Source organism: Meles meles, chromosome 4 (genome assembly GCF_922984935.1).
Source record: "Meles meles chromosome 4, mMelMel3.1 paternal haplotype, whole genome shotgun sequence".
Lineage (NCBI taxonomy): Eukaryota > Metazoa > Chordata > Mammalia > Carnivora > Mustelidae > Meles > Meles meles.
Genome location: NC_060069.1, coordinates 164,312,293 through 164,331,839, shown reverse-complemented (window position 1 = coordinate 164,331,839; position 19,547 = coordinate 164,312,293). Strand labels below are relative to the sequence as shown.

General features: G+C 61.3%; 1 protein-coding gene and 1 long non-coding RNA gene across 4 annotated transcripts; both read left to right on the top strand.

The window, feature by feature from the left end:
• Nucleotides 1-1,488: 1,488 nt before the first annotated feature.
• FTCD (formimidoyltransferase cyclodeaminase) lies at nucleotides 1,489-18,767 on the top strand. Of its 3 annotated transcripts, none has more exons than XM_046003123.1 (14): nucleotides 1,489-1,610; nucleotides 2,345-2,528; nucleotides 3,251-3,379; nucleotides 4,126-4,214; nucleotides 4,331-4,510; nucleotides 5,523-5,660; nucleotides 5,839-5,970; nucleotides 11,911-11,972; nucleotides 12,365-12,494; nucleotides 12,586-12,747; nucleotides 16,081-16,124; nucleotides 16,341-16,479; nucleotides 17,341-17,436; nucleotides 18,531-18,767. In XM_046003123.1, exons 1-14 carry the CDS (start codon nucleotides 1,557-1,559, stop codon nucleotides 18,744-18,746), a joined length of 1,755 nt encoding a protein of 584 aa, XP_045859079.1. In that variant the 5' UTR covers nucleotides 1,489-1,556; the 3' UTR covers nucleotides 18,747-18,767. The 3 variants fall into 3 exon arrangements, with proteins under 3 accessions (XP_045859079.1, XP_045859077.1, XP_045859078.1); XM_046003121.1 differs by having other exon boundaries at nucleotides 18,511-18,767; XM_046003122.1 differs by lacking the exon at nucleotides 1,489-1,610 and having other exon boundaries at nucleotides 2,403-2,528; nucleotides 3,235-3,379; nucleotides 18,511-18,767.
• LOC123940361 lies at nucleotides 12,755-15,618 on the top strand. The gene is made up of 2 exons (XR_006818067.1): nucleotides 12,755-14,051; nucleotides 14,148-15,618. It is a non-coding gene; the product is annotated as an uncharacterized LOC123940361 (long non-coding RNA).
• Nucleotides 18,768-19,547: the final 780 nt, after the last annotated feature.

Sequence of the window (19,547 nt, the reverse complement as noted above, 5' to 3'; positions counted from 1 at the left end):
ACACTAGTTGGAGGAGATGAAGGTCACCCTATGACAGACATAATTTTAACTTTATTTCCTTTCTAAAGACCCTGTCTGCAAATACAGCTGCCTTCCGAGGTTCTGGGGGTCAGGCCTTCAGCACAGGACTGTGGGGTTGGGCCCCACGCAGTCCATTACCGACACCGTTCTCCCCTCCCAGCCACCAGACGCCAGCCGGGGACTCTGCCAGGCCGGCGGCCCATGGGGAGCGCACAACTTTGGCACCAGGGCTGTCTGTCGGAGAAGGGACAGTGGGCACTTCTGGGCACCGCTGGGAGGCAGGCTCTCTGTGGTGAGCCTCAGTGTTGCAACCCGGGTTTGGAAGAACACGTTTGCGGGGCCTTTGCTGTCCGCCAGGTCCTGCCGAGGCTCCGCACCCCTTCGTGGGACCTGGAAGTGAAGAGTCGTCCCGTGTTCTCCCAGGGGAGCCGGCGAGAGCGGACCCGGCTGCCCCCAGCCTTCGAGGGTCTCTGGGCTTATCTGGCTGCTCCAGGGGTGGCTGCCGGAGGGGCAGGGTCCTAAGGCCCACACAGCTGGGTGTCCCGTGTGCCGTGAGGCCGCCCTGCCCCGCCACGGCCGTTTGGGTGCCTGTACGGGGAGGATGACAGATGGGAAGTGGTCTGCCCCCCGGCGGGTCCTGCAGGGTAATGAAAGTGCCCCGAGAGGGGGCGGAGTTGAACTTGGGTCTGAGCTGTCCTTGCACTGCCGGGGCGGCCGTGTGTGAGGAGGCTTTTCAGACTGGGAATGCCCGCCCCGGTCAAGACCGTGTTGACCCAGCTGCGCGCTGCGTGCAGGGCCCTGGGCTGCTGGCTTGGGCACCTCAGCCCTTTGGGAGGACCTGTGTCCTCGGGGAAGAGTGGCCAGCGGCCGGGAGACCACTCACCCTGCGGGGCCAGCCACGTGCGGCCCAGACTCGACCCCTCCCCCACTCCGCTGCCTGACTGGGCCGAGCTGACCTCTGCCGAGAGCCACGTCCACTGGGGGCCTCACACCTGACTGCTGTCGTCTTCCTGCCACTGCTGGCTCACAAGCTGACACGAAGAGATTCAGCGGGTCACTTAGAAGGTCACTGGAGGGGCACATGGAGAGTCACATTGGAGGGTTCTGGAGGGGCACTGAAGGGGCATATGGAGGGTCACTTCAGGGTCACCTGGAGGATCATAGGAACAACCACTAGGAGGCCTTGGGTCAAGCTGGGATTGGAGCCCAGGCTGACCCGGGGCTTCCACCCCGGGAGGACGTCCCTCGACGCTCTCCCACCGCGGGTCCTGATCTCATGTGCTGCTTTCAAGGGAGCCGCCCCGGGCCGGGTGGGAGGCCCCCTCCGCCTCCATGGTCTGGCTCTGGGTCCGGCGCCCTCCCTGCTGTGCTCGCGTTTGCACAGGGGCCGCGGCCCTCCTCCTCGCGTGACTGGTGGTTAATCAGCAGCCCTGCCGGCGGGCGGGCCCTGGAGGGTGGATAAAGGCACCGAAGGGCAGTGTCCCTCGTCCCCTGCACCCGCCTGTGAGAGGAGCTCCCGGACCCAGGCCCGGACCATGTCGCAGTTGGTGGAATGTGTCCCCAACTTCTCAGAGGGGAACAACCAGGAGGTGAGTGCGGGGGCGGCTGGCGCAGGGCTTGGGGCAAGGAGAAAGGGGTGTGCTTGCTGTGGGGTTGGGGCGTCTCTTCTCCGGCATGAACTGCCTCCTGTCGTCGGCCCACGGGGAGGGGCCCCAGGAGTGCAGAGACTCAGAGCGTCTGAGCCCGGGTGAGGAAGCGGCTGTGGGGTGGACCGTCGGGCAGGGGTCCTGGCCCTGGGGCTGGGTCACGGGGCTGTTGAACGGTCCCCACACCTTATCGGGTGGGCTCGGCTACTTTCCCCGTTACCTAGGAGGATACTGAGGCCCGTGGAGTTGGTGCAGGCCACTGAGGGCCACGGAGCCCCTGCTCCCAACCATGGGGCCACCTCAGAAGGTTCTGGGCCCTTCGTGCCCTCCCCTAGTGCAGCTGCTCCCACTGGGGCCCGTGTTGGGGGCCAGGGCGCCGACCGCCTGTGACTGTGGCCTACAGGTCGCCTTCTTGGAGCACCAGCAGCCCTCCACCCAGCTTCCGATCCCTGCCTCAGTTTCTCCTGGGCGGTGCGGCCTGCTGCCCTTTTCTCGGCGAGCACGGCTCAGTGCTGGGCCTCCCTGGGCTGGTGCTCTCGGAGGATTTCCCAGACGCTCCGCTCCAGCTCCTTAGGCCCACGTCCGGGCGGAGGTTGGGGCAGCAGGAGAGGCACGGCCACCCCTGAAGCTCCTGCTCCTCTTCCAACTGAGGCACTGGGTCGGGCGTGCGTCCGCAGGTGATCGCCGCCATCTCCCGCGCCGTGGCGCAGACCCCGGGCTGCGTGCTGCTGGACGTGGACGCCGGCCCCTCCACCAACCGCACCGTCTACACGTTCGTGGGGGCGCCCGAGGACGTGGTGGAGGGGGCCCTCAATGCCGCCCGGGCGGCCTTCCGGCTCATCGACATGAGCCAGCACAAAGGTGAGTCCTCCCCACGGGGTGTGGGGCCAGCCGGGCCCGTGAGCCTGCCCTGGGAAGACCCCGGAGCCCCCTGCCAGTCAGGTGCAGCCCGCAGGGCCACGGGGCCAGGCTAAGGTCCGTGGAGCCCCCCTCCGTGTTTTGGGGTGCCCAGGAGCGACTGGCAGTGAGGCTCAGCCATCCCGCACGGGCCTGGGGGGCCGGCGGGGGGGGGCGGTGGTCAGGGAGCAAGACTCGGAAACCGGCCGGTCAACGCCGCAGAGCCAAACACTTCTGCTGTGGCGGGTGGGGTCAAAGGTCGGCGGACAGGCCAAAGGGCAGGGCTCTTGCCGCTGGGGGTGGGGGAGGTCAGCCCATGTGGAGGGAGTCACGGAGAGTCAGAAAGCCCATGTCCGAGCCAGAGCTCCCAGGGGCGGCGGAGGGTCAGGGTGTGAGGAGAACGCTCCGGAGGCTGCGGGGGAGGGAGGCCGGGGCGGCCGTGGCGGTCACAGTGGCCTCTCGGCCTGGCCGCGCTGACCAGGGCTGCGTGTGCCTCTGCGGGGAGACGGGATTCCTGCCGAGGCCAAAGTGCTTGGCAGCTGCTTCTCCCCGGGCCCCGGGGTCAGCGGCACCAGCTGGCCGTCGGGGTGGACAGCAGGTTGGGGGCGGGGAGGCCGGGTCCACGAGCCCCCCGAGCCCACGCCCGGGCCCCCCGGGCCCCCTTCCTCAGCCCCCTCTCCGTGCAGGGGAGCACCCGCGGATGGGCGCCCTGGACGTGTGCCCCTTCGTCCCTGTGAGGGGCGTCAGCATGGACGACTGTGTGCTCTGTGCCCAGGCCTTCGGCCAGCGGCTGGCGGAGGAGCTGGGTGTGCCAGGTGAGAGCCGGAAGGGAACCCCGCCATGGCAGGGGCTCCCCTCACGGCCGGCGGTGCCCGCGGGTTCTCTGCAAAGGACGGGCCGGCGTGCGGTGTGCCCGGCTCCGCCCAGCTGCCCCGCAAAGCCCAGTCGGCGATTCCTAGTGGGCTGAGCTCACTTCGGGGAGTTAACCAAATCAGGAAATTATTAACCTGAGACCCACGGAGGTGAGCAGGGGACAAGGCGCGTGCGCAGCGCAGGCTGTACACTCGCGGCCGGCTGGGGCAGGCAGGGCGCGTGAGGGCAGGGCCCAAACCCCACCCGCGGTTGCAGGCCACTGTCCCCTGCGCTGTCACGTTGTTGTGGGGACACTGGGAGTTTGGGGTCAGTTTTGTTTTCTTCTCTCTGTGTTTCTTAATTCACGGTCTCGTTGATCGTAAATGAGAAAACTCTTTAGAAAGAAAGAGTAACGTGTTTCCATCCCAAACATCCACTTCTAACCCTTAAAATCTCGGTGATCTCTTTCTTGGGGACATGTGTGCAGGGGAGCGGTGGGGGGGCCTGCCCTACCCCGGGGTGGGCAGAGGAGTGTCCAGCCGTGACCACCCACCCCCGTCCAGGGAGGCGCAGAGAGACAGGGCCCGAGGCAGAGGGAGGCGGCCCCCCGGCTGGGGCTGGCAGGAGCGGCTGCCTCGTTTTTCCCCGGGGAGTGGGGCTTCTGGGCAGCCCGCCGGCTGGGACCCTGACGGGCCAGGCCCCCTTGCAGTGTACCTGTACGGGGAGGCAGCGCGGACAGCCGGTCGCCAGACCCTGCCGGCCATCCGGGCCGGGGAGTATGAGGCCCTCCCTGAGAAGGTGCGCGTCTCCTCAGCAGCGTCGCGGGGCAGGGTGGACGCCTTCCTCCCCTCCTGACCTGGGCGGGGCGTCCCTCCTGTGGGGGACCCCACAGCCTAGGCCAAGTCTCCCCGCAGCTCAAGCAGGCCGAGTGGGAGCCTGACTTCGGCCCCAGCTCTTTTGTCCCCAGCTGGGGGGCCACTGTCACGGGGGCACGGAAGTTCCTCATCGCGTTCAACGTCAACCTGCTCAGCACCAAGGAGCAGGCGCACCGCATCGCCCTCAACATTCGGGAGCAGGGCCGTGGGAAGGACAAGGTGAGCAGCCTGCCGTCCCCGGGGGCTTGGCCCTGTCCCCGAGGAAGCCCGAGGGGCTCACGGGACAGAGGAAGCCCGAGGGGCTCACGGGACAGAGCCCTGGTGTGGACCTGCTGACCAGCCCAGCCCGGAGTCCGGGACGAGTGGGTGAAGAGGTGCGGCGCCGGTGCTCGACCTCGGTCACTTGCGTAAGGGACGTCTCCGTGGCAGGAGGCAGGGCTAGAACGGCGGCGGGAATACGGCCGTGTTCCCGTTCTAATAGGAAAACAGCTGTGGAGCCCCAGGTGCCCCCAGGAACTCCAGGACCCCAACGTCCAGGGGCCCGGGGCCCTGACCCACCATGTGTGCTGGTGGCTGTCCCCGAGTTTGGGCACTGATCTCGCAGAAAGTGTGGTTTGGACACAGACGCAGGGACACCTGGTGAAGGAGGTGGAGGGTGACGTCTTGCCTGTCAGCGCCCCCTCCCCCCCCCCCCCGGGACCTGGGTCCTGCCAGACAGCTGCGGCCCAGGAACTGGCCTCCTGGCAGCACGGCGGCGGTGTGTGAGCACAACACACGAGGAGGGAGAACCCGGGTGCCCCCTCGTTGCTCCTGCGGGGTTCGCGGGTGGGAGGTCCCGCCTCAGGTGGGCTGTGCCGGCCGCAGGAGTGAGGAGTGGAGAGCCGGGCCCTGGGCTGAGGAGGGAGGGCAGGGACCGAGCAGGAGTTTATGGGAGGGTGGGGGTGGCCCGGGCAGGCTCCGGTGCATGGTGGGGGTGAGATGCTGGCCTGCGCCCATGCGGGGGACCGCGGTTTCCCCGTGGCGGGCCGGTGGCCTCCAGCTGGCACAGAGGAGAGCTCTGGAGCGTGAGGAGGGCCCCCGACCGGCCGTCCCGGCAGCATCGCAGCATCCACGCGCCGTGGCGTCTGCAGGGAGGGACCCGTACAGCCAGCTTTGGGGGGCAAGTGGGTTTCCCGCGGGCGGCAGGAGGGGCTGGGCAGGGCCCGAGCTGGGGAGGACTTTTCCTTTGCAGCCAGGACGCCTGAAAAAGGTTCAGGGCATTGGCTGGTACCTGGATGAGAAGAACGTGGCCCAAGTGTCCACAAATCTCTTGGACTTCGAGGTCACAGCGCTGCATACCGTCTACGAGGAGACCTGCCGAGAAGCCCAGGTGAGCAGGACATGTGTCCTCTGCTGGCCGCGGGGACCCCTTTCCAGCTGAACAGAGTGGGTGTCCCCTGCCAGCTGGGGTGAAGTCCCTCCAGGTGAGCAGGGCGGGTCCCCAGGACACCCTTCAGGGCATGTCAAGTCCGGCTCCCGCGGACACGGATGTCACTGGACCCCTGCAGGAGCTGAGCCTTCCGGTGGTGGGCTCCCAGCTGGTGGGCCTGGTGCCTCTGAAGGCCCTCCTGGACGCTGCCGCCTTCTACTGCGAGAAGGAGAACCTCTTCCTCCTGGAGGAGGAGCACCGCGTCAGGCTGGTGAGCTGGGCTCCCGGCGGGGGGCCAGTGGGGAGCCGGGAGCAAGCCCGAGGCTCCAGGAGCAGGCCTGGGGCACCCTGTCTGCCGGCCGGGCCCCCCTCCCTCTCCTCCTCTGAGTGTTGGTGCTTAGATGACATCATGCTCTTACCGTATCGGGGAACGGTGGGAGTTTTGTCTATCATCTAGAAGACATTCAGTCTTTTAAAAGCTCCTTGGAGGGGACGCGTGCCACTTGCCCCGGACCTTCTGGTGTCTGAGCTGGAGGCGCCCAGTGGCGGCGGGGGATGTGCGTGACTCCCGCGGCAGCCCCGCGCTCTCTCTGGGATGCGGCTGTGTGGGTCCGTCCACGACAGCTGCTGCCACTGTCCCAACTTCAGCTGGAATTCCTCCCCAACGAGCTCGGGACGGATTTCTCCGCAAGCGTTTGGTGCTTGGGTTTGTGTCTCCTGGTTCAGCAAACTCATCTCTTGTTTCCAGGCCTCTGTGCTGTTGGGCATAGTTATTCTCCAGCTTAATAACTTAATATACTTACTCCTGTTTTTGAGTTATTGGTTTTAAATTTAAAAAAAAAAAAACTTACCCGAATTTTCAAATATATAATTTGGTCAATTTTTATCAGTGCACGGACATGAGTCATTTCTATGGAAATGAGAAAACTTAGCACTGACTTACATCTTTTCTATTCCTGATTTTTCTTTTCTTTTTTTTTTTTTTTGGAGCTACAGTAGTTTTTAGTGGGGATGGGCAGCTCTTTTGGTGGTTAAATTTGTTTTTCAATTTTTTTCTTTTATAGTAAAACACACAATCGGCGTCTTAACCATCTTTTAGGTACGCAGTCGCTGATATTAAGGACATCACAATGTTACGTAGCCATCATAGCCCAGGATGGGTTTTTCTGTGCCTGCAAAAAACTCCATGAGGGCTCCCGTAAGGACCGCACTGATTCTGTGCATTGCGTTGGGGAGCGTGGCCATCTTAACAGAGGAAGTGTTTCAATCCATGAGCATGGGCTTTCTGTTTGTTTACATTTTCTTTAATTTATTTCGGCAATGTTTTGTAGATTTTATTGTACAAGTCTTTTACCTCCTTGGTTAAGGTAATGAAGGTCTATTTTACTCTTTTATTTTACTTTTTATTTTACTTACGACGCTACGTAAATGCAGTGGTGTCTGCAATTCCTTTCTCAGAGAACTCTCCTTAGTGCATGGAAATGCACGGACTTTTGTGTGTTGACTTCGTGTCCTGCGTTCTTGCTGAACTCATGTATTAGTTCTAGGTGGTTAAATTATGAAGTTTAAATAACATACTTACTTTCTTGCTCCTTATCAACGTTAGACAGTGTCTGTTGTCTCCTGGGGAGGACAGACGAGGGTATCAGTGCAGTCCCGTGAGAGGTCATTGTCTCTGCTCCAGACTTAAACTGTTGTATCAGTGTTTTCAGGTGGTCAAACGTGCAACATTTACCTTCTGTAGATGTTCCACATGTCTAAGTACCCACAGACATGGAACCTTGGCTCTGTCTTCTGTAGATGTTCCACATGTCTAAGTACCCACAGACATGGAACCTTGGCTCTGTACAGTTGAGCTCATCTCTGTTCCTCCTTGTCTGTTGCCTGAACCTCACAGTCAAGCAGATTTATAAAAAAATTTATTATTTATTTGACAGACAGAGATCACAAGTAGACAGAGAGGCAGGCAGAGAGAGGGGGAAGCAGGCTCTCCGATGATCAGGGAGCGCAATGTGGGGCTCGATCCCTGGACCCTGGGATCATGACCTGAGCCAAAGGCAGAGGCTTCACTGACTGAGCCACCCAGGCGCCCCTGCAAACACATCTTTACCATCTTCTGGAATCAAATGACCCGTGGGGAGGTCTGGGTCTGCCTGGTTATCTCCCTGAGCTCCAGGGACGTGTTTTACTCCCTGATGCCTGAAGAACTCCTTCTTTGTCCTCGAAGTCCAGTAACTTCTTCCCGGACACTCACTGTGGTTTCTCCAGCCTCACTTCTAAGCTGCTGATACGGTTCACGGCCAGGTCTGTTCTCCTTCTGGCTGTTGCAAAATTTTGTGTGAATTTTGTATGTTGCTGTCATTCCCTGCTCGCGGCAAAGGGGTAGGAACGGTGCCGGGAGTCCGGAACGGTGCCGGGAGCCCCCTCACGAGCTCCCGACTGTCCACTGGTTTGCGTTCCCCGCATTTGCTGCCTCATTCTCTCTCTCTGTAACCACACATTGTCATTTATTTTTTTTTTGGACCACTTCAGAATAGGTTAAAAACATTGTACCATTTTACCTCGAATTATTCAGGTTTTATTTCTTAAGAACAAGGACATTTCTCTTGCACAACCCCAGTACAATCGTGAAAATCGGGAAATTCAGCATCAGTTCAGTTCTAGCATCTAATCTGCAGACCAGAACAGCTTTCGCCCGAGTCTCCCTCCCCCCGTGGAGCCACTTCTCCTCTCGCCTGGGGCCCGACCCCATGGCAGCCCTTCGTTGCCGTGTCTTTTGTTGCCCTTAATGCGAGCGGCTCCTTCTGTCCTTGCCCTTCAATGACCTTGAAGTAGTTTGAAAGGAAAGGAGGTTGCTTTGCGCAGGTCAGAGGACTTCTGGGCTTGTGGGCTTCTGGCGAGGGCGGGAGGAGGTGGGCTGTGCCGTCCTCAGAGCCCAGGTCAGGCCCCGAGCCTCTCCCTGCTGCCTGGGTCCTTGGTTCAAGACGCTGTTGCTCCAGTGGCTTTTCCTTCCGTAGCGGGCGCTCTGGGGACGGCACGGAAGCACGGGCAGACACCGTTTCTCTCGAAATTCCCACCATGTTTTAGCAGCCGGTAACGGTTTTCTAACTTGACCCTTTTTGTCAAGAAAGTGCTTTCATTTTCCCTCCTCGGGAAACACAATTTATTCACAAAGTTTAACAAGTAATGTGTACAAGTATGAACAAATGCATGTTTTTATTTATGTTACAAATATTAAAAAATGCCTTGACTAGTTTCAATGCATTGTCTTTACAGATATGTATTTTTTAAATACTTCTTTATTTAAATTCAATTTAGTTAACATATATGTATTAATAGTTGCAGGGGTAGAATTTAGTGATTCATCAGTGGCATAGAACACCCAGTGCTCGTCCCATCCCGTGCCCTCCTGAATGCCGGTCCCCCGGTTACCCCATCCCCCACCCCCTTCCCTGCAGCAACCCTGGTTTGTCTCCTGGAGTTGAGAGTCTCTCACAGTTTGTCCCCCTCTAACCAGAGAGGTTCCCTTCCCCTATGTTCATCTGCTCTGTTTCTTAAATCCCACATACGAGTGAGATCACATAATTGTCTTTCTCTGGCTGACTTACTTCACTCAGCACAATCCCCTCCAGTCCCATCCACGTCGATGCAAAGGGCAGGACGTCTCCCTTTCTGACGGCCGAGTCACATTCCGTGTGCAGGCGAACCCCGTCTTCTCCGTCCGTTCATCTGCCGACGGACATCCGGGCTCTTCCCGCAGTCTGGCTGCCGTGGGCGTCGCTGCTGTGAACACTGGGGGGCAGGGGTCCCTTCGGGTCACTCCATCTGCATCTTTGGGGTAAATACCCAGTAGTGCGGTTGCCGGGTCGTAGGGCAGCTCTATTCTCAACTTTCTGAGGACCCTCCACGCTGTTTTCCAGAGCGGCCGCACCAGCCTGCGTTCCCAAGAGCCGTGCAGGAGGCTCCCCTTTCTCCGCGTCCTGCCAGCACCTGTCGTTTCCTGACTTGTTCATTTTAGCCATTCTGACTGGTGTGAGGTGGGATCTCACTGTGGTTCTGATCTGTAGTTCCCTGATGCCGAGTGACGTGGAGCACTTTTTCATGTGTCTGTTGGCCATCTGGAGGTCTTCTTTGCAGAAATGTCTGTTCATGTCCTCTGCCCATTTCTCGATTGGATTATTTGTTCTTTGGGTGTTGAGTTTGCTAAGTTCCTTATAGATTTTGGACACTAGCCCTTTATCTGATATGTCGTTTGCAAATATCTTCTCCCACTCTGTCAGTTGTCTTTTGGTTTTGTTAACTGTTTCCTTTGCTGTGCAGAAGCTTTTGATCTTGATGAAGTCCCAATAGTTCATTTCTGTCCTTGCTTCCCTTGCCTTTGGAGACGTGTCTAGAGAGAAGTTGCCGTGGCTGAGTCACAGAGGTTGCTGCCTGTCTCCTCCTCTCGGATGTGGATGGATTCCTGTCTCACATTGAGGTCCTTCATCCATTTTGGGTCTATTTTTGTGTGTGGTGTAAGAAAATGATCCAAAGCCATTCCTCTGCATGTGGCTGTCCAGTTTTCCCAGCACCATTTGTTGAAGAGACTCTTTTCCATTGGACATTCTTTCCTGCTTTGTCGAAGATGAGTTGACCATAGAGTTAACGGTCCATTGCTGGGCTGTCTCTTCTGTTGCGTTGATCTATGCGTCTGTTTTTGTGCCAGTACCATACGGAAAAGAAAATGCCTTTATCTCTCCCACATTTATTTATTACTTTTTAGTGTGTTTGATGCTCTCCTGTGTTTCTTAACGTGTTGTTTTATATTCTTTCCCTGAAAGTTCTGATATGTGCAGTCTTTGAGGGTCTGATTTTGCCAATTGCTGCGTCTGTCAGCTTTCTCACAGTGACTTGCTTCTTTGTGATTTTGTGATTTTCGATTGTGCGTGCATGTTCTTTGCATCTTTATCTGTGGTGATTTTGGACACTTGGATTTAAAGTTTGGATTTAAAGTTAGGTCTCGGGCATTGATCACACAGGGGCCCCCGGACTCAGCCTTTTGCTTGGAGCTTTGGAACTACACAGGTGGAGAGTTCTGTGCAGACTGTGGCCCACATCTTCTCAGCGTGGCTTGTGGTTAGAATTCCCAGCGAGTGTTTTTCCTGTTTCACCAAAGGGAAGGCAGAAACTGAGAAGTATCCTTCGGTAGTTTTTGTTTTTGTTTTTTTTAATCCTAGTTCATCCCTGGGGAGGTCACCTTTCAGGAGCCTCCAATCTGACCTCACTCTTCAGGACTCGAGACCTCCCTGCTCATGAGGGGCTGGCGGAGGCTCTCAGATGTCCCAGGGTGGACCCAGCGTAGGGTGAGCAGGCCTGTCTGGTTCCATTTCCGGTCATTTCTGCCCTTGAATGAGCGCCTTTACTTTCTGTCAACTTAGCGAGGCATTTAAATTCATGTTTCAGTGTCTGTCTTTTTGAGGACTTCTGGGCCAGGACGGCTTTGCTTTATTGCTTGTTGAAGACCTCCGTGGGCTCTGGGGAGGCGCTCTTACCCACCTCCATGTCCTTGGGGAGACCTGCCAGCCACCCCCGCCCCCGGGGACTCTTCTGACTTGTTTTTGTCAAGAAGCACCTGCCACTTGCCTGTTTTGTGGACAGTGTCAGCCTGCTTGGCGCCGAACGTGCCAGACCGTGCCCCTGGCCTACAGCTCCGTAAAGTGTTTTGAGCACGTTTTGGTGAAAAGAATTCTAATCTTAAATGGAGATTGTTCCAACTTTAGTTTGAATTTAGGTAAAATCCATTTTGCCTCATAGAACAAATCTTACGTTTAGGTCAGTCGGGCAGCTCCTGGGCTTTAAGAGTTGTGAGAACTGACCCCCAAAGAATGAGGAATCTTGTCCAAGGGGGTAGTTTTGTGGGTCCCTTTCAGAGATGGGCTCAGTGTGCGGTGCTGTTTGTGGGACGCCTGTGGCGTGGAATGAGGGCACCTCCTCTCCCTGGGTCGGTTTCTCTGTGGGGAAGATGGGGGGCAGTCTGGGGGGGCCCTGCCCTGGGCTGGGGGCTCTCCCGGAAGCCGGTGCTCACAAGCTCCTGGTGGCCTGCTGGGCTGGCTCCCCACACACAGGGGACCAGAGCAGGGACGCCACCGCTACCCAGGTGGGACCCCACGGTGCAGTGGCCTCCTCGGGCGTGGGGGCGACATGGCCACTCATCAGCAGCCCTTCCTTCCAGGTGGTGAGCCGGCTGGGCCTGGACTCTCTGTCCCCCTTCAACCCTAAGGAGCGGATCATCGAGTGAGCACCAGCCCCCCTCCACAGAGAGCTACGGCCACCCTCCCCGAGCCTTCTGTGTGGCCACTTCTGCATCAGCGAACACCAGGGTGTCTGTGCCAGCCACGAGGCTGGGGGCCGGTTGGGGAGCACGCAGTGAGACACGTATCGTCATGGGGCTTCTGCGTGGTCACGGCCACTCTGCACCCTGGGACTGTGTCCCCTCCCCCGTGTCGGAGACGGCGTGTGTGGGAAGAGGCGTGGGGTCAGGGACCAGGGTCTGAGCCAGCCCTGCCCTCACTGCCTGGCGGTAGTGACCCTGGGCCCTGCCCTCTACTCCCTGTCCCCCAAAGCCCCATCCCCTGGCCCTGTCTCCCGCGCCCCCTGATCCTCGCTGGGCCGGCCCCTCCCCACAGGTACCTGGTCCCTGAGGGCGCGCCTGGGCAGAGCCTGGCGGACAAGCCCCTGCGTGCCTTCGTGCGTGAGGTGGGCGCCCGCTCCGCGGCCCCGGGGGGCGGCTCGGTGGCAGCAGCCAGCGCGGCCATGGTGAGTGTGAGGCGAGCGGCATGGCCGAGGACGGCCCGTGGGCGCCTGGCCTGGGGTCCCGAGTCCCACGCACGGCTCCTCTCCTGCCCAGGGCGCCGCGCTGGCCTCCATGGCCGGCCTCATGACCTACGGGCGCCGCCAGTTCGAGCACCTGGACGCGACTGTGCGGCGTCTGATCCCGCCCTTCCACGCGGCTGCGGCCGAGCTGACCGCGCTGGTGGACGCCGACGCCCGGGCCTTCCAGGCCTACCTGGTGGGTGCTCAGAGGGACCCTGCCAGCCCGCGGGAGCCCGGGGGAGATGGTCAGTGGACGGCGGGGGCGCCCCCTGGGGTCAAGGAGAGTGGGGAGGATGGGGGCTGTAGCAGGCGCAGGGGTGTGGGGAGCAGGGGAGGCTGGAGGGAGTGGATGGCAGGGGCTGCTCTTGCCCCCCTTCCCTCCCACTCCACACCCGGGCATGGGCCCGCGCTCTCCCCCAGGGCAGCGGCAGGGTGGGGTGGGAGGGAACGAGGGTCGCCAGGCTCAGCGCCCCTGCCCCAGCTGCCTCTGAGTCCCGCCGTTGGGTCGGCGGCCAGACCTACAGACACTGGGGGAAGGCGAGGTCCCCAAACGGGACCTCACGACCCCGGACGGATCGGCAGCAGAAACCCTAAGAGGAGAGCCAGTGACTGACGGTTTCAGAGGCTGGAGAAGACATTCCAGCCACCGAAGAGAGGACCACAGGGAGAACCGGGAACTCTCCATGCGACAGGACAGTCAGGAGTCAGGGTGGAACCTGCTCGCCCACCTGAGAGGGAGGCTGCGTGTCCGGTTGTGGGCGACAGAGAGGGGGCGTAGCTCGGAGCCCAGGGCAGGGGATGGGGCACTCACAGGAGGAGCCAAGACATGAGTCCAGGACCGAGCCCCACCGTGCGTCTGTGTCCCAGAGGAGTTCCTGGTGGAAGGTTCCAGGAGACACGTGAGCTCAGGGCCACCGGCTGCACCCCAGGCTACAGGGCAGAGCTGCCTCACGGGCTGGACTTCACTGAAGGAAAGTCAGGGCTCCGACGACCGCCGGTGACCTTCAGGGCACGCCATGCACCCCGAAGGGAAGCATCAGAGTCTCGCCCAAGTTCGTTACCATTTGGAGCGAAAGTTCACGGCCTCTGGGTCGGAGGTAGAGAGACTGGTCACCGTTTTCCTTTTGTGTTTTTAGACTTAAATTTCATTTATTTGCTGTTTAAAGTAGGCAAAACCTTCAGGTGGTTCCAAATTCACAAGGACAGGAGGATAGCGGATGAGAAGTCCCTGGGCCCTGCCTCCTGCCGCACCCCGGCACGCCCCAAACAGGCACAACCTCTCGGGCATGCACCCTGAGATGTTTATTTATATTGACGTGGAACCATTTTTCCCTCATTTCTTGCACAAATGGCATCACATGGGTTCTTAGGTTGCCTCTTGGGCTTGTCACTGATGTTCTGTTAGAACTTTCTATATCGGCTCTAGACACCGCACACACAGATCCACCCTGACTTACAGCGGAGTAGCGGCCGATACACCCTCCGGAAGCTGAAAATACTGTAAGTCAGAAGTGCATTTACTACACCCAGCCCGCAGCATATCACAGTTTGCCCAGCCTGCCTTCAGCTGCTGAGAACACTTCTGTTTGCCGACAGCTGGGCACAGCCACCTTGCACACAGCCTGTCTTATGAGGGAGCGTTGAATAGTTTGTGTACTGCCAAACACCACACCCAGAGGGACCCACAGAACAGCAGTGTGACCGTGGGGCTGCCTAGTCTTGGGATAGGACCGCCCATCGCTAGTCTGGGCAAAGACCCACACCCCAAATCCCAAGCACCGGTTCTCCTGAACACATGTCACTTTCACACCACCATGAAGTCAAAAACCCTCCGTCAAACTCATGTAAGTCCGGGACCGTGTGTGATGTGTGGATGTCTGGGTCGCAGCACCTTTGGCCAGCCCCACCAGGGCACACAGGCCCCTTCGTTGGCACCGGGGACACTGCTCTGTGTACGCCTCTGGCGTCTGTCACCGGGTGTGCAGAGGGCAGCCTGTGGGGGGTGATTCATAGGATTCCTTCCCGGGACCCCACGCCCTGCACGTGGCAGTCCCGCCATGGTCTGTGTCTCGGGGGCCCCAGTGGCGCTGCTCCCTGAGCGTGGCAGGAGCATCTCTTCTACTTTGCCCAGCAGTGTTGGGTGCCTTCCAGAAGAGCAAGGCTCCCTTCCCTCTCAGACCTCCCTTACCGCCGGCACCACCAGGGACTCGGGCTGCACCGGGACCAGGCTCCACTCGGGACTCAGGCTGGCTGCTTCTGGCGCTGGTCGTGCCGGTTCCCGACGGAGCAGCCTTGAGTTTTCCGTCCTTGAACCCAGAGTCTCCCTGCTCCTCCCAGGGGCATGTGTCACGGTTTACGGGGCCTTCCTGGCCTGAGCATACTGAGCATCTCCCGCAGCGCTTCCCGGACTCCTGTGCTCTGGTGACTGGTGGACATGGAGGAGCGTCGAGGGGACATGGAAGGCTGACCACCCACGATTAGAAACGGGGGAATAAGTAGGAACACCTGGAGGGAAGTAGAAAAACAGAAATCTGATCAGATGGCTGGGAGAAAGGAAAGCTGGCCGGCGAAGGTCTCGTTCAGAACGACGTGGAGACGCACCGTGGACAGTGACAGGCGCGAGGGGACACAGCGCTTTGCCCTTTCCGGGCCGACAAGAAGGTGCAGATCTGGAAAACAACACGGAAGCGTCCTCGTCTTGTGTCAAAGGCAGAGGTGGTTTCCAGATGGGGGAAAGCAAAGCTTGGGGTAACCTAACAGCCACTGGACGGCCGTCCTCCGTGGGATGCCGCCATGACTGTGGGAAGGACGACCCGATGGAAACCAGACCGGCTCCTCGTGTTGGAGACCCCTGAGGCCCGGCTCAGGTGGCCTCACGGGGACAGGACTAACACCCCGCATGGGTGAGGACGGCTTGGAGGGAGGTGTGTGCCGCTGCAGAGGCCCGGGCAGCCCCTGGGCAGCTCAGATGGTTTTGTCCACCAGCAGGAGTCATCGCTGGTCGGGGGGGTTCCGGGCGGGGCCGCGGCTCCCTTGCTCTCAGGCTTGCGGACATTTAACCAAATCCAGAAAGGACACATCCCCCCGTCCCCACCCTGCCAGGCCCTCGGCCCCGGCAGACGGGCAGGTGGGGCGTCAGAGTGTGAGGGAGAGGCCTGGACAGGTGCAGGTGCGTGGATGGGGGCCTTCCCGGGTAGGGGCCCGCGTGACCACTCCCAGGAAGAGGGCCTGAGCTGGCTCAGGTGGGAGGGGACAGGGGACACACAGCTAACCCTGAGACCCCGTGAGGGTGGTGTCGTCTGACACAAGCAGTGACTGGAGCCCGGCCCCTGAGGGCGTCCCCCCGCAGTTCCTGGAGCCTGGTGGAAACCGTGGCCCCCTGCAAAGGGCTGCTCGGCGGTGCGCCCCCTGCACCCCTGCAGAAGCGCTGACCCCGGGGGCGGGCGTGTGGACGCTGCTCGGACTCTCCGTGTGGCTCCGGGGCCATGGCCACTGCTCACCCCACGTGTTCTGTGATGTCTCCTGGCAGGAAGCAACAAAGCTGCCCAAGAACACACCTGAGGAAAGGGACAGGTGAGAGTCGCGGTGACCGTGGGGGAGGCACCACACCAGACGGTGGACGCCCAGGGCCTTGACCTTGGGGCCACCTAACCCACCCTGTGGTGGTGTCCGTGATGGAAGAATGCCGTCCCTGTTGTCCCCCTGGTTCTGTCTGCTGGGGTGGAGCTGGGGGCCATCCACGTGGCCCCTGGGTGTCCTGCGCTCTGACCACCGACCCCCTGGATTCAGGCGTGCGGCTGCCCTGCAGGAGGGGCTGAGGCGGGCGGTGGCCGTGCCCCTGGCACTGGCAGAGACGGTGGCCTCGCTGTGGCCGGCGCTGCGGGAGCTGGCCCTGTGTGCGAGCCTGGCCTGCCGGTCGGACCTGCAGGTACGGGGCGGAGGGGGTCGGCCTCCGGCCTCCTGCTGCAGGGGGAGCAGCGTGGAGGGTCGTGGGACTGGAGCGCTTCCCAGGGGGTCTCGGCCAGTCTCAGCCAGCAGAGCCCGTTTGTTTATCCCGTTTGAAGAGTTTCAAGAGTGGGAAGCAAGGGTTTCCGCTGAGCCTGCGGCGTGGCCCGAGGCCGAACTAAGAAACTAGGCGCCGCCCCCGAGCCCTCCTGGCCACCTTTCCTCTCGCTCCCTTGTTCTCTCCCTTTCCCTCCTGCTCATGGCCCCTCGCCCTTCGGAAAACCCCGAAGCCAGCTCGCAGATGCGCACGTGGCACCCGGGGCACAGCCCGTGTGTCGGGGACGTGGGGCGGGTGTTCGGAACTCTCAGCCCGTTCGGAACACCGCAGCTGTGGGGCTTTCCAAGGACGCCTGTGTGCGCTGTCTGGTCCTGAGGCTCCAGACAAGGGTCCCCTCCTTCCCTGGGGACAAGTGGCTCCTGCCATTCTGGGTTTGTCCCTGGCCCGTGTTCCCATCCGTGGCCCACACGTGGAAAGCCGGGAGGTGACCCAGGAATGTGGGCTGTAGCCCGGGCCTGAAGCTGGGGGGCCTCGCCTCCCTCAGGACCTCATTTTCTGTGCTCAGAGAAGGAAGTCAGGCTGTAGTTGTCGTCCGTGTCTGGGGGGCTGGCTGGAACCCGCCGTTCTGCACCTCCCTGCCGGGGCCTCTGCTGGCCCTGTGCCTCCTGGGGACCCCCGGGGCACCACTGATGAGGCGTGAGGGCCCCAGCCGTGGCTCGGGGGGCTAAGGGGGTGCGGTGAGCCCGGAGCGCGGCCGGCCAGCTCCGTTCCTGGCGCCTGTTGTAGGTGGCGGCCAAGGCCCTGGAGACGGGCGTGTTTGGGGCGTATTTCAACGTCCTCATCAACCTGAAGGATGTCACCGACGACGCGTTCAAGGACCAGGTGAGCGGCGAGGCGTGGGGACCGGGCCGCTGTGGGACTGGGCGTTGTCCTCAGGGCTGTGGCTCTGTGGTCCGGCGCTGGGGAACGTGTCCATCTGATGGGATGTTCCTCCGGCCTCCGCGGTGGCTGCTGTGCTCCTGGGGCTGCCGGAGGCGGGGGGCCAGGCATCCTCTGTACGTCCATCTCCCCTCCTGGGGTGCTCTGGCTGGGCACTGGGGAGCCCCCATGCCCTCACCGGAGCTGCAGCCCGGCCCGCCAGAGCCTGTCCACCATGCTCGCCTGCCCAGCAGGCCCCCCAGGGCCGGGTCCCCCAGCATAGGCCCTGAGCGCTGGCAGCACGGGCCCTCCGAGAACAGTGGCCGGCCCACAGAACGGCCTTGGCTTCAGCAGCTGTTAGGATTTTGTCATTGACGGCTGCGGAGGTGACGGTGAGGGGTGTGCAAGTCTCCACTTTAAAGAGTACAAGTTGGCGTCTTGCACACTCACACCTGTCACGTTCCAGAACATCCTCTTTGCTCCAAAGGAAGCCCCACCCACTAGAGGACCCTTGTTCCCCACCCCAGCCCCGGACACCACTCGTCTGTGTCTGGTTCTGTGATGATCTTTAAAAACTCGCAGCTCAGAGTGAAGGCCTTTTTGGGACTGAGCGTGGGTCTTAAGGGAAGTCCCTGTCCACCATGAGACCACGTGGGGGCTGACTTAACAGACGGGTTGCACGAACCCCCTCTGGGCTTGAGGCCACAGCCCAGCCCTCTGCAGTGGTGGCTCACGTGGGAAGACCAGGACGGTGGGGGACTTGGGCCTGGTGGTCCGCCCACCTCGGGACACAGAGAGGGACCCTCCCATCCTTGCTGAAAGGCCTGTGAGGAGTTGGGGGGCCCCAGGTCGGGGGCTTGGGGTCACCCCAGAGAGGATAGGCCAGGGGGCATGGCCAGAGGGCACAGGGCGTTGGCAGGGGGCCTGGGCCGGGAGGTGGGTGGTGGGCTGCAGGGGCAGAATGACTGAGGCCTGGGTCTGGGCCTGGTGGTGGGGGATGGGCGGAGGGTCACACTGACACGGGCCTGTGTCCGTCAGACCCGCCAGCGCGTCTCCAGCCTCCTGCAGGAAGCCAAGACCCAGGCGGCGCTGGTGCTGGAGAGCCTGGAGGCCCGGCAGGAGTGAGGGCGGGCGGGGAGACTGCGTGGACTCCGCAGCCCTCAGTGCCCCTCCCCCTTCCTGGAAGCCTCCACACACAGTCCCTGTGGGGCCCCCAGTGGACGGAGGCAGGGGTTGGGGTGGCAGGTTCTCCCCTCGTCACTTGCTGCTCTTAGTAAAGTCGTGCCCCACCGGTGCCCGTGTGGTGTGTTTGGGCTGGAAGAGGGGAAGGGCTGAGCTCGGCGGGCAGGGGCGGGGACCCTGAGATGAGCGAGCATGGGGAGAGGCGGTCAGGCAATGGGGGCACGGCACAAGGTGACACACCGGCCCCAGGGTCCCACAGACGCATGTGACATGCTGCTGGAGCCTGAGCCGGGCCCCGCGTCACTGGGAGCACCCAGGGCTCAGGGCACGCGCCTGCGGCTCGGTGGCCCTGAGGTCATGCAGGGGACAGAAGCCGCCCGCCAGATGACAGGACTTCCCCATCCAGTCTCGGGGAGGAGGCGAGGCCGGGCCTGCCTGAATCGTGGGGGCTGTGGTCGTCTGCCGCTCTGGGGGCGCCGGGGATTCCTGGGAAGGGGACGCGTTCCCCTGGCCTGGCTGGGCAGTGACAAAGCATCAGACCTGGGGCTCCCAGGACGAACGGACCCCGGCCACAGCTCCTCTCACAGCGGAAGTCCAGGGGGCCAAGACCCAGCGACGTGGGTCCCAGCAGGACGGCTCCCCTGTCTCCCAGCCCACAGCCCCTCTGCCTCCTGCACCCCCAGAGGGCCCGGTGGCCGGGGACGGGACACGGCGCGCTGGGAGCCCTGGCTCCAGATTCAGATGCTGCTGCGAAGCCGACCATGTGGCTGAGAGCGGCCCGGGGTTCCCTGGTGGGAGCTCCAGGAGGTGGAAGGCAGCAGGGCTGGGGCATGAGGTTGCTGGGTCCGGCCCCGTCGGGGGCCCCTGGGAGGCTGAGTGCAGCTACCGTGTTC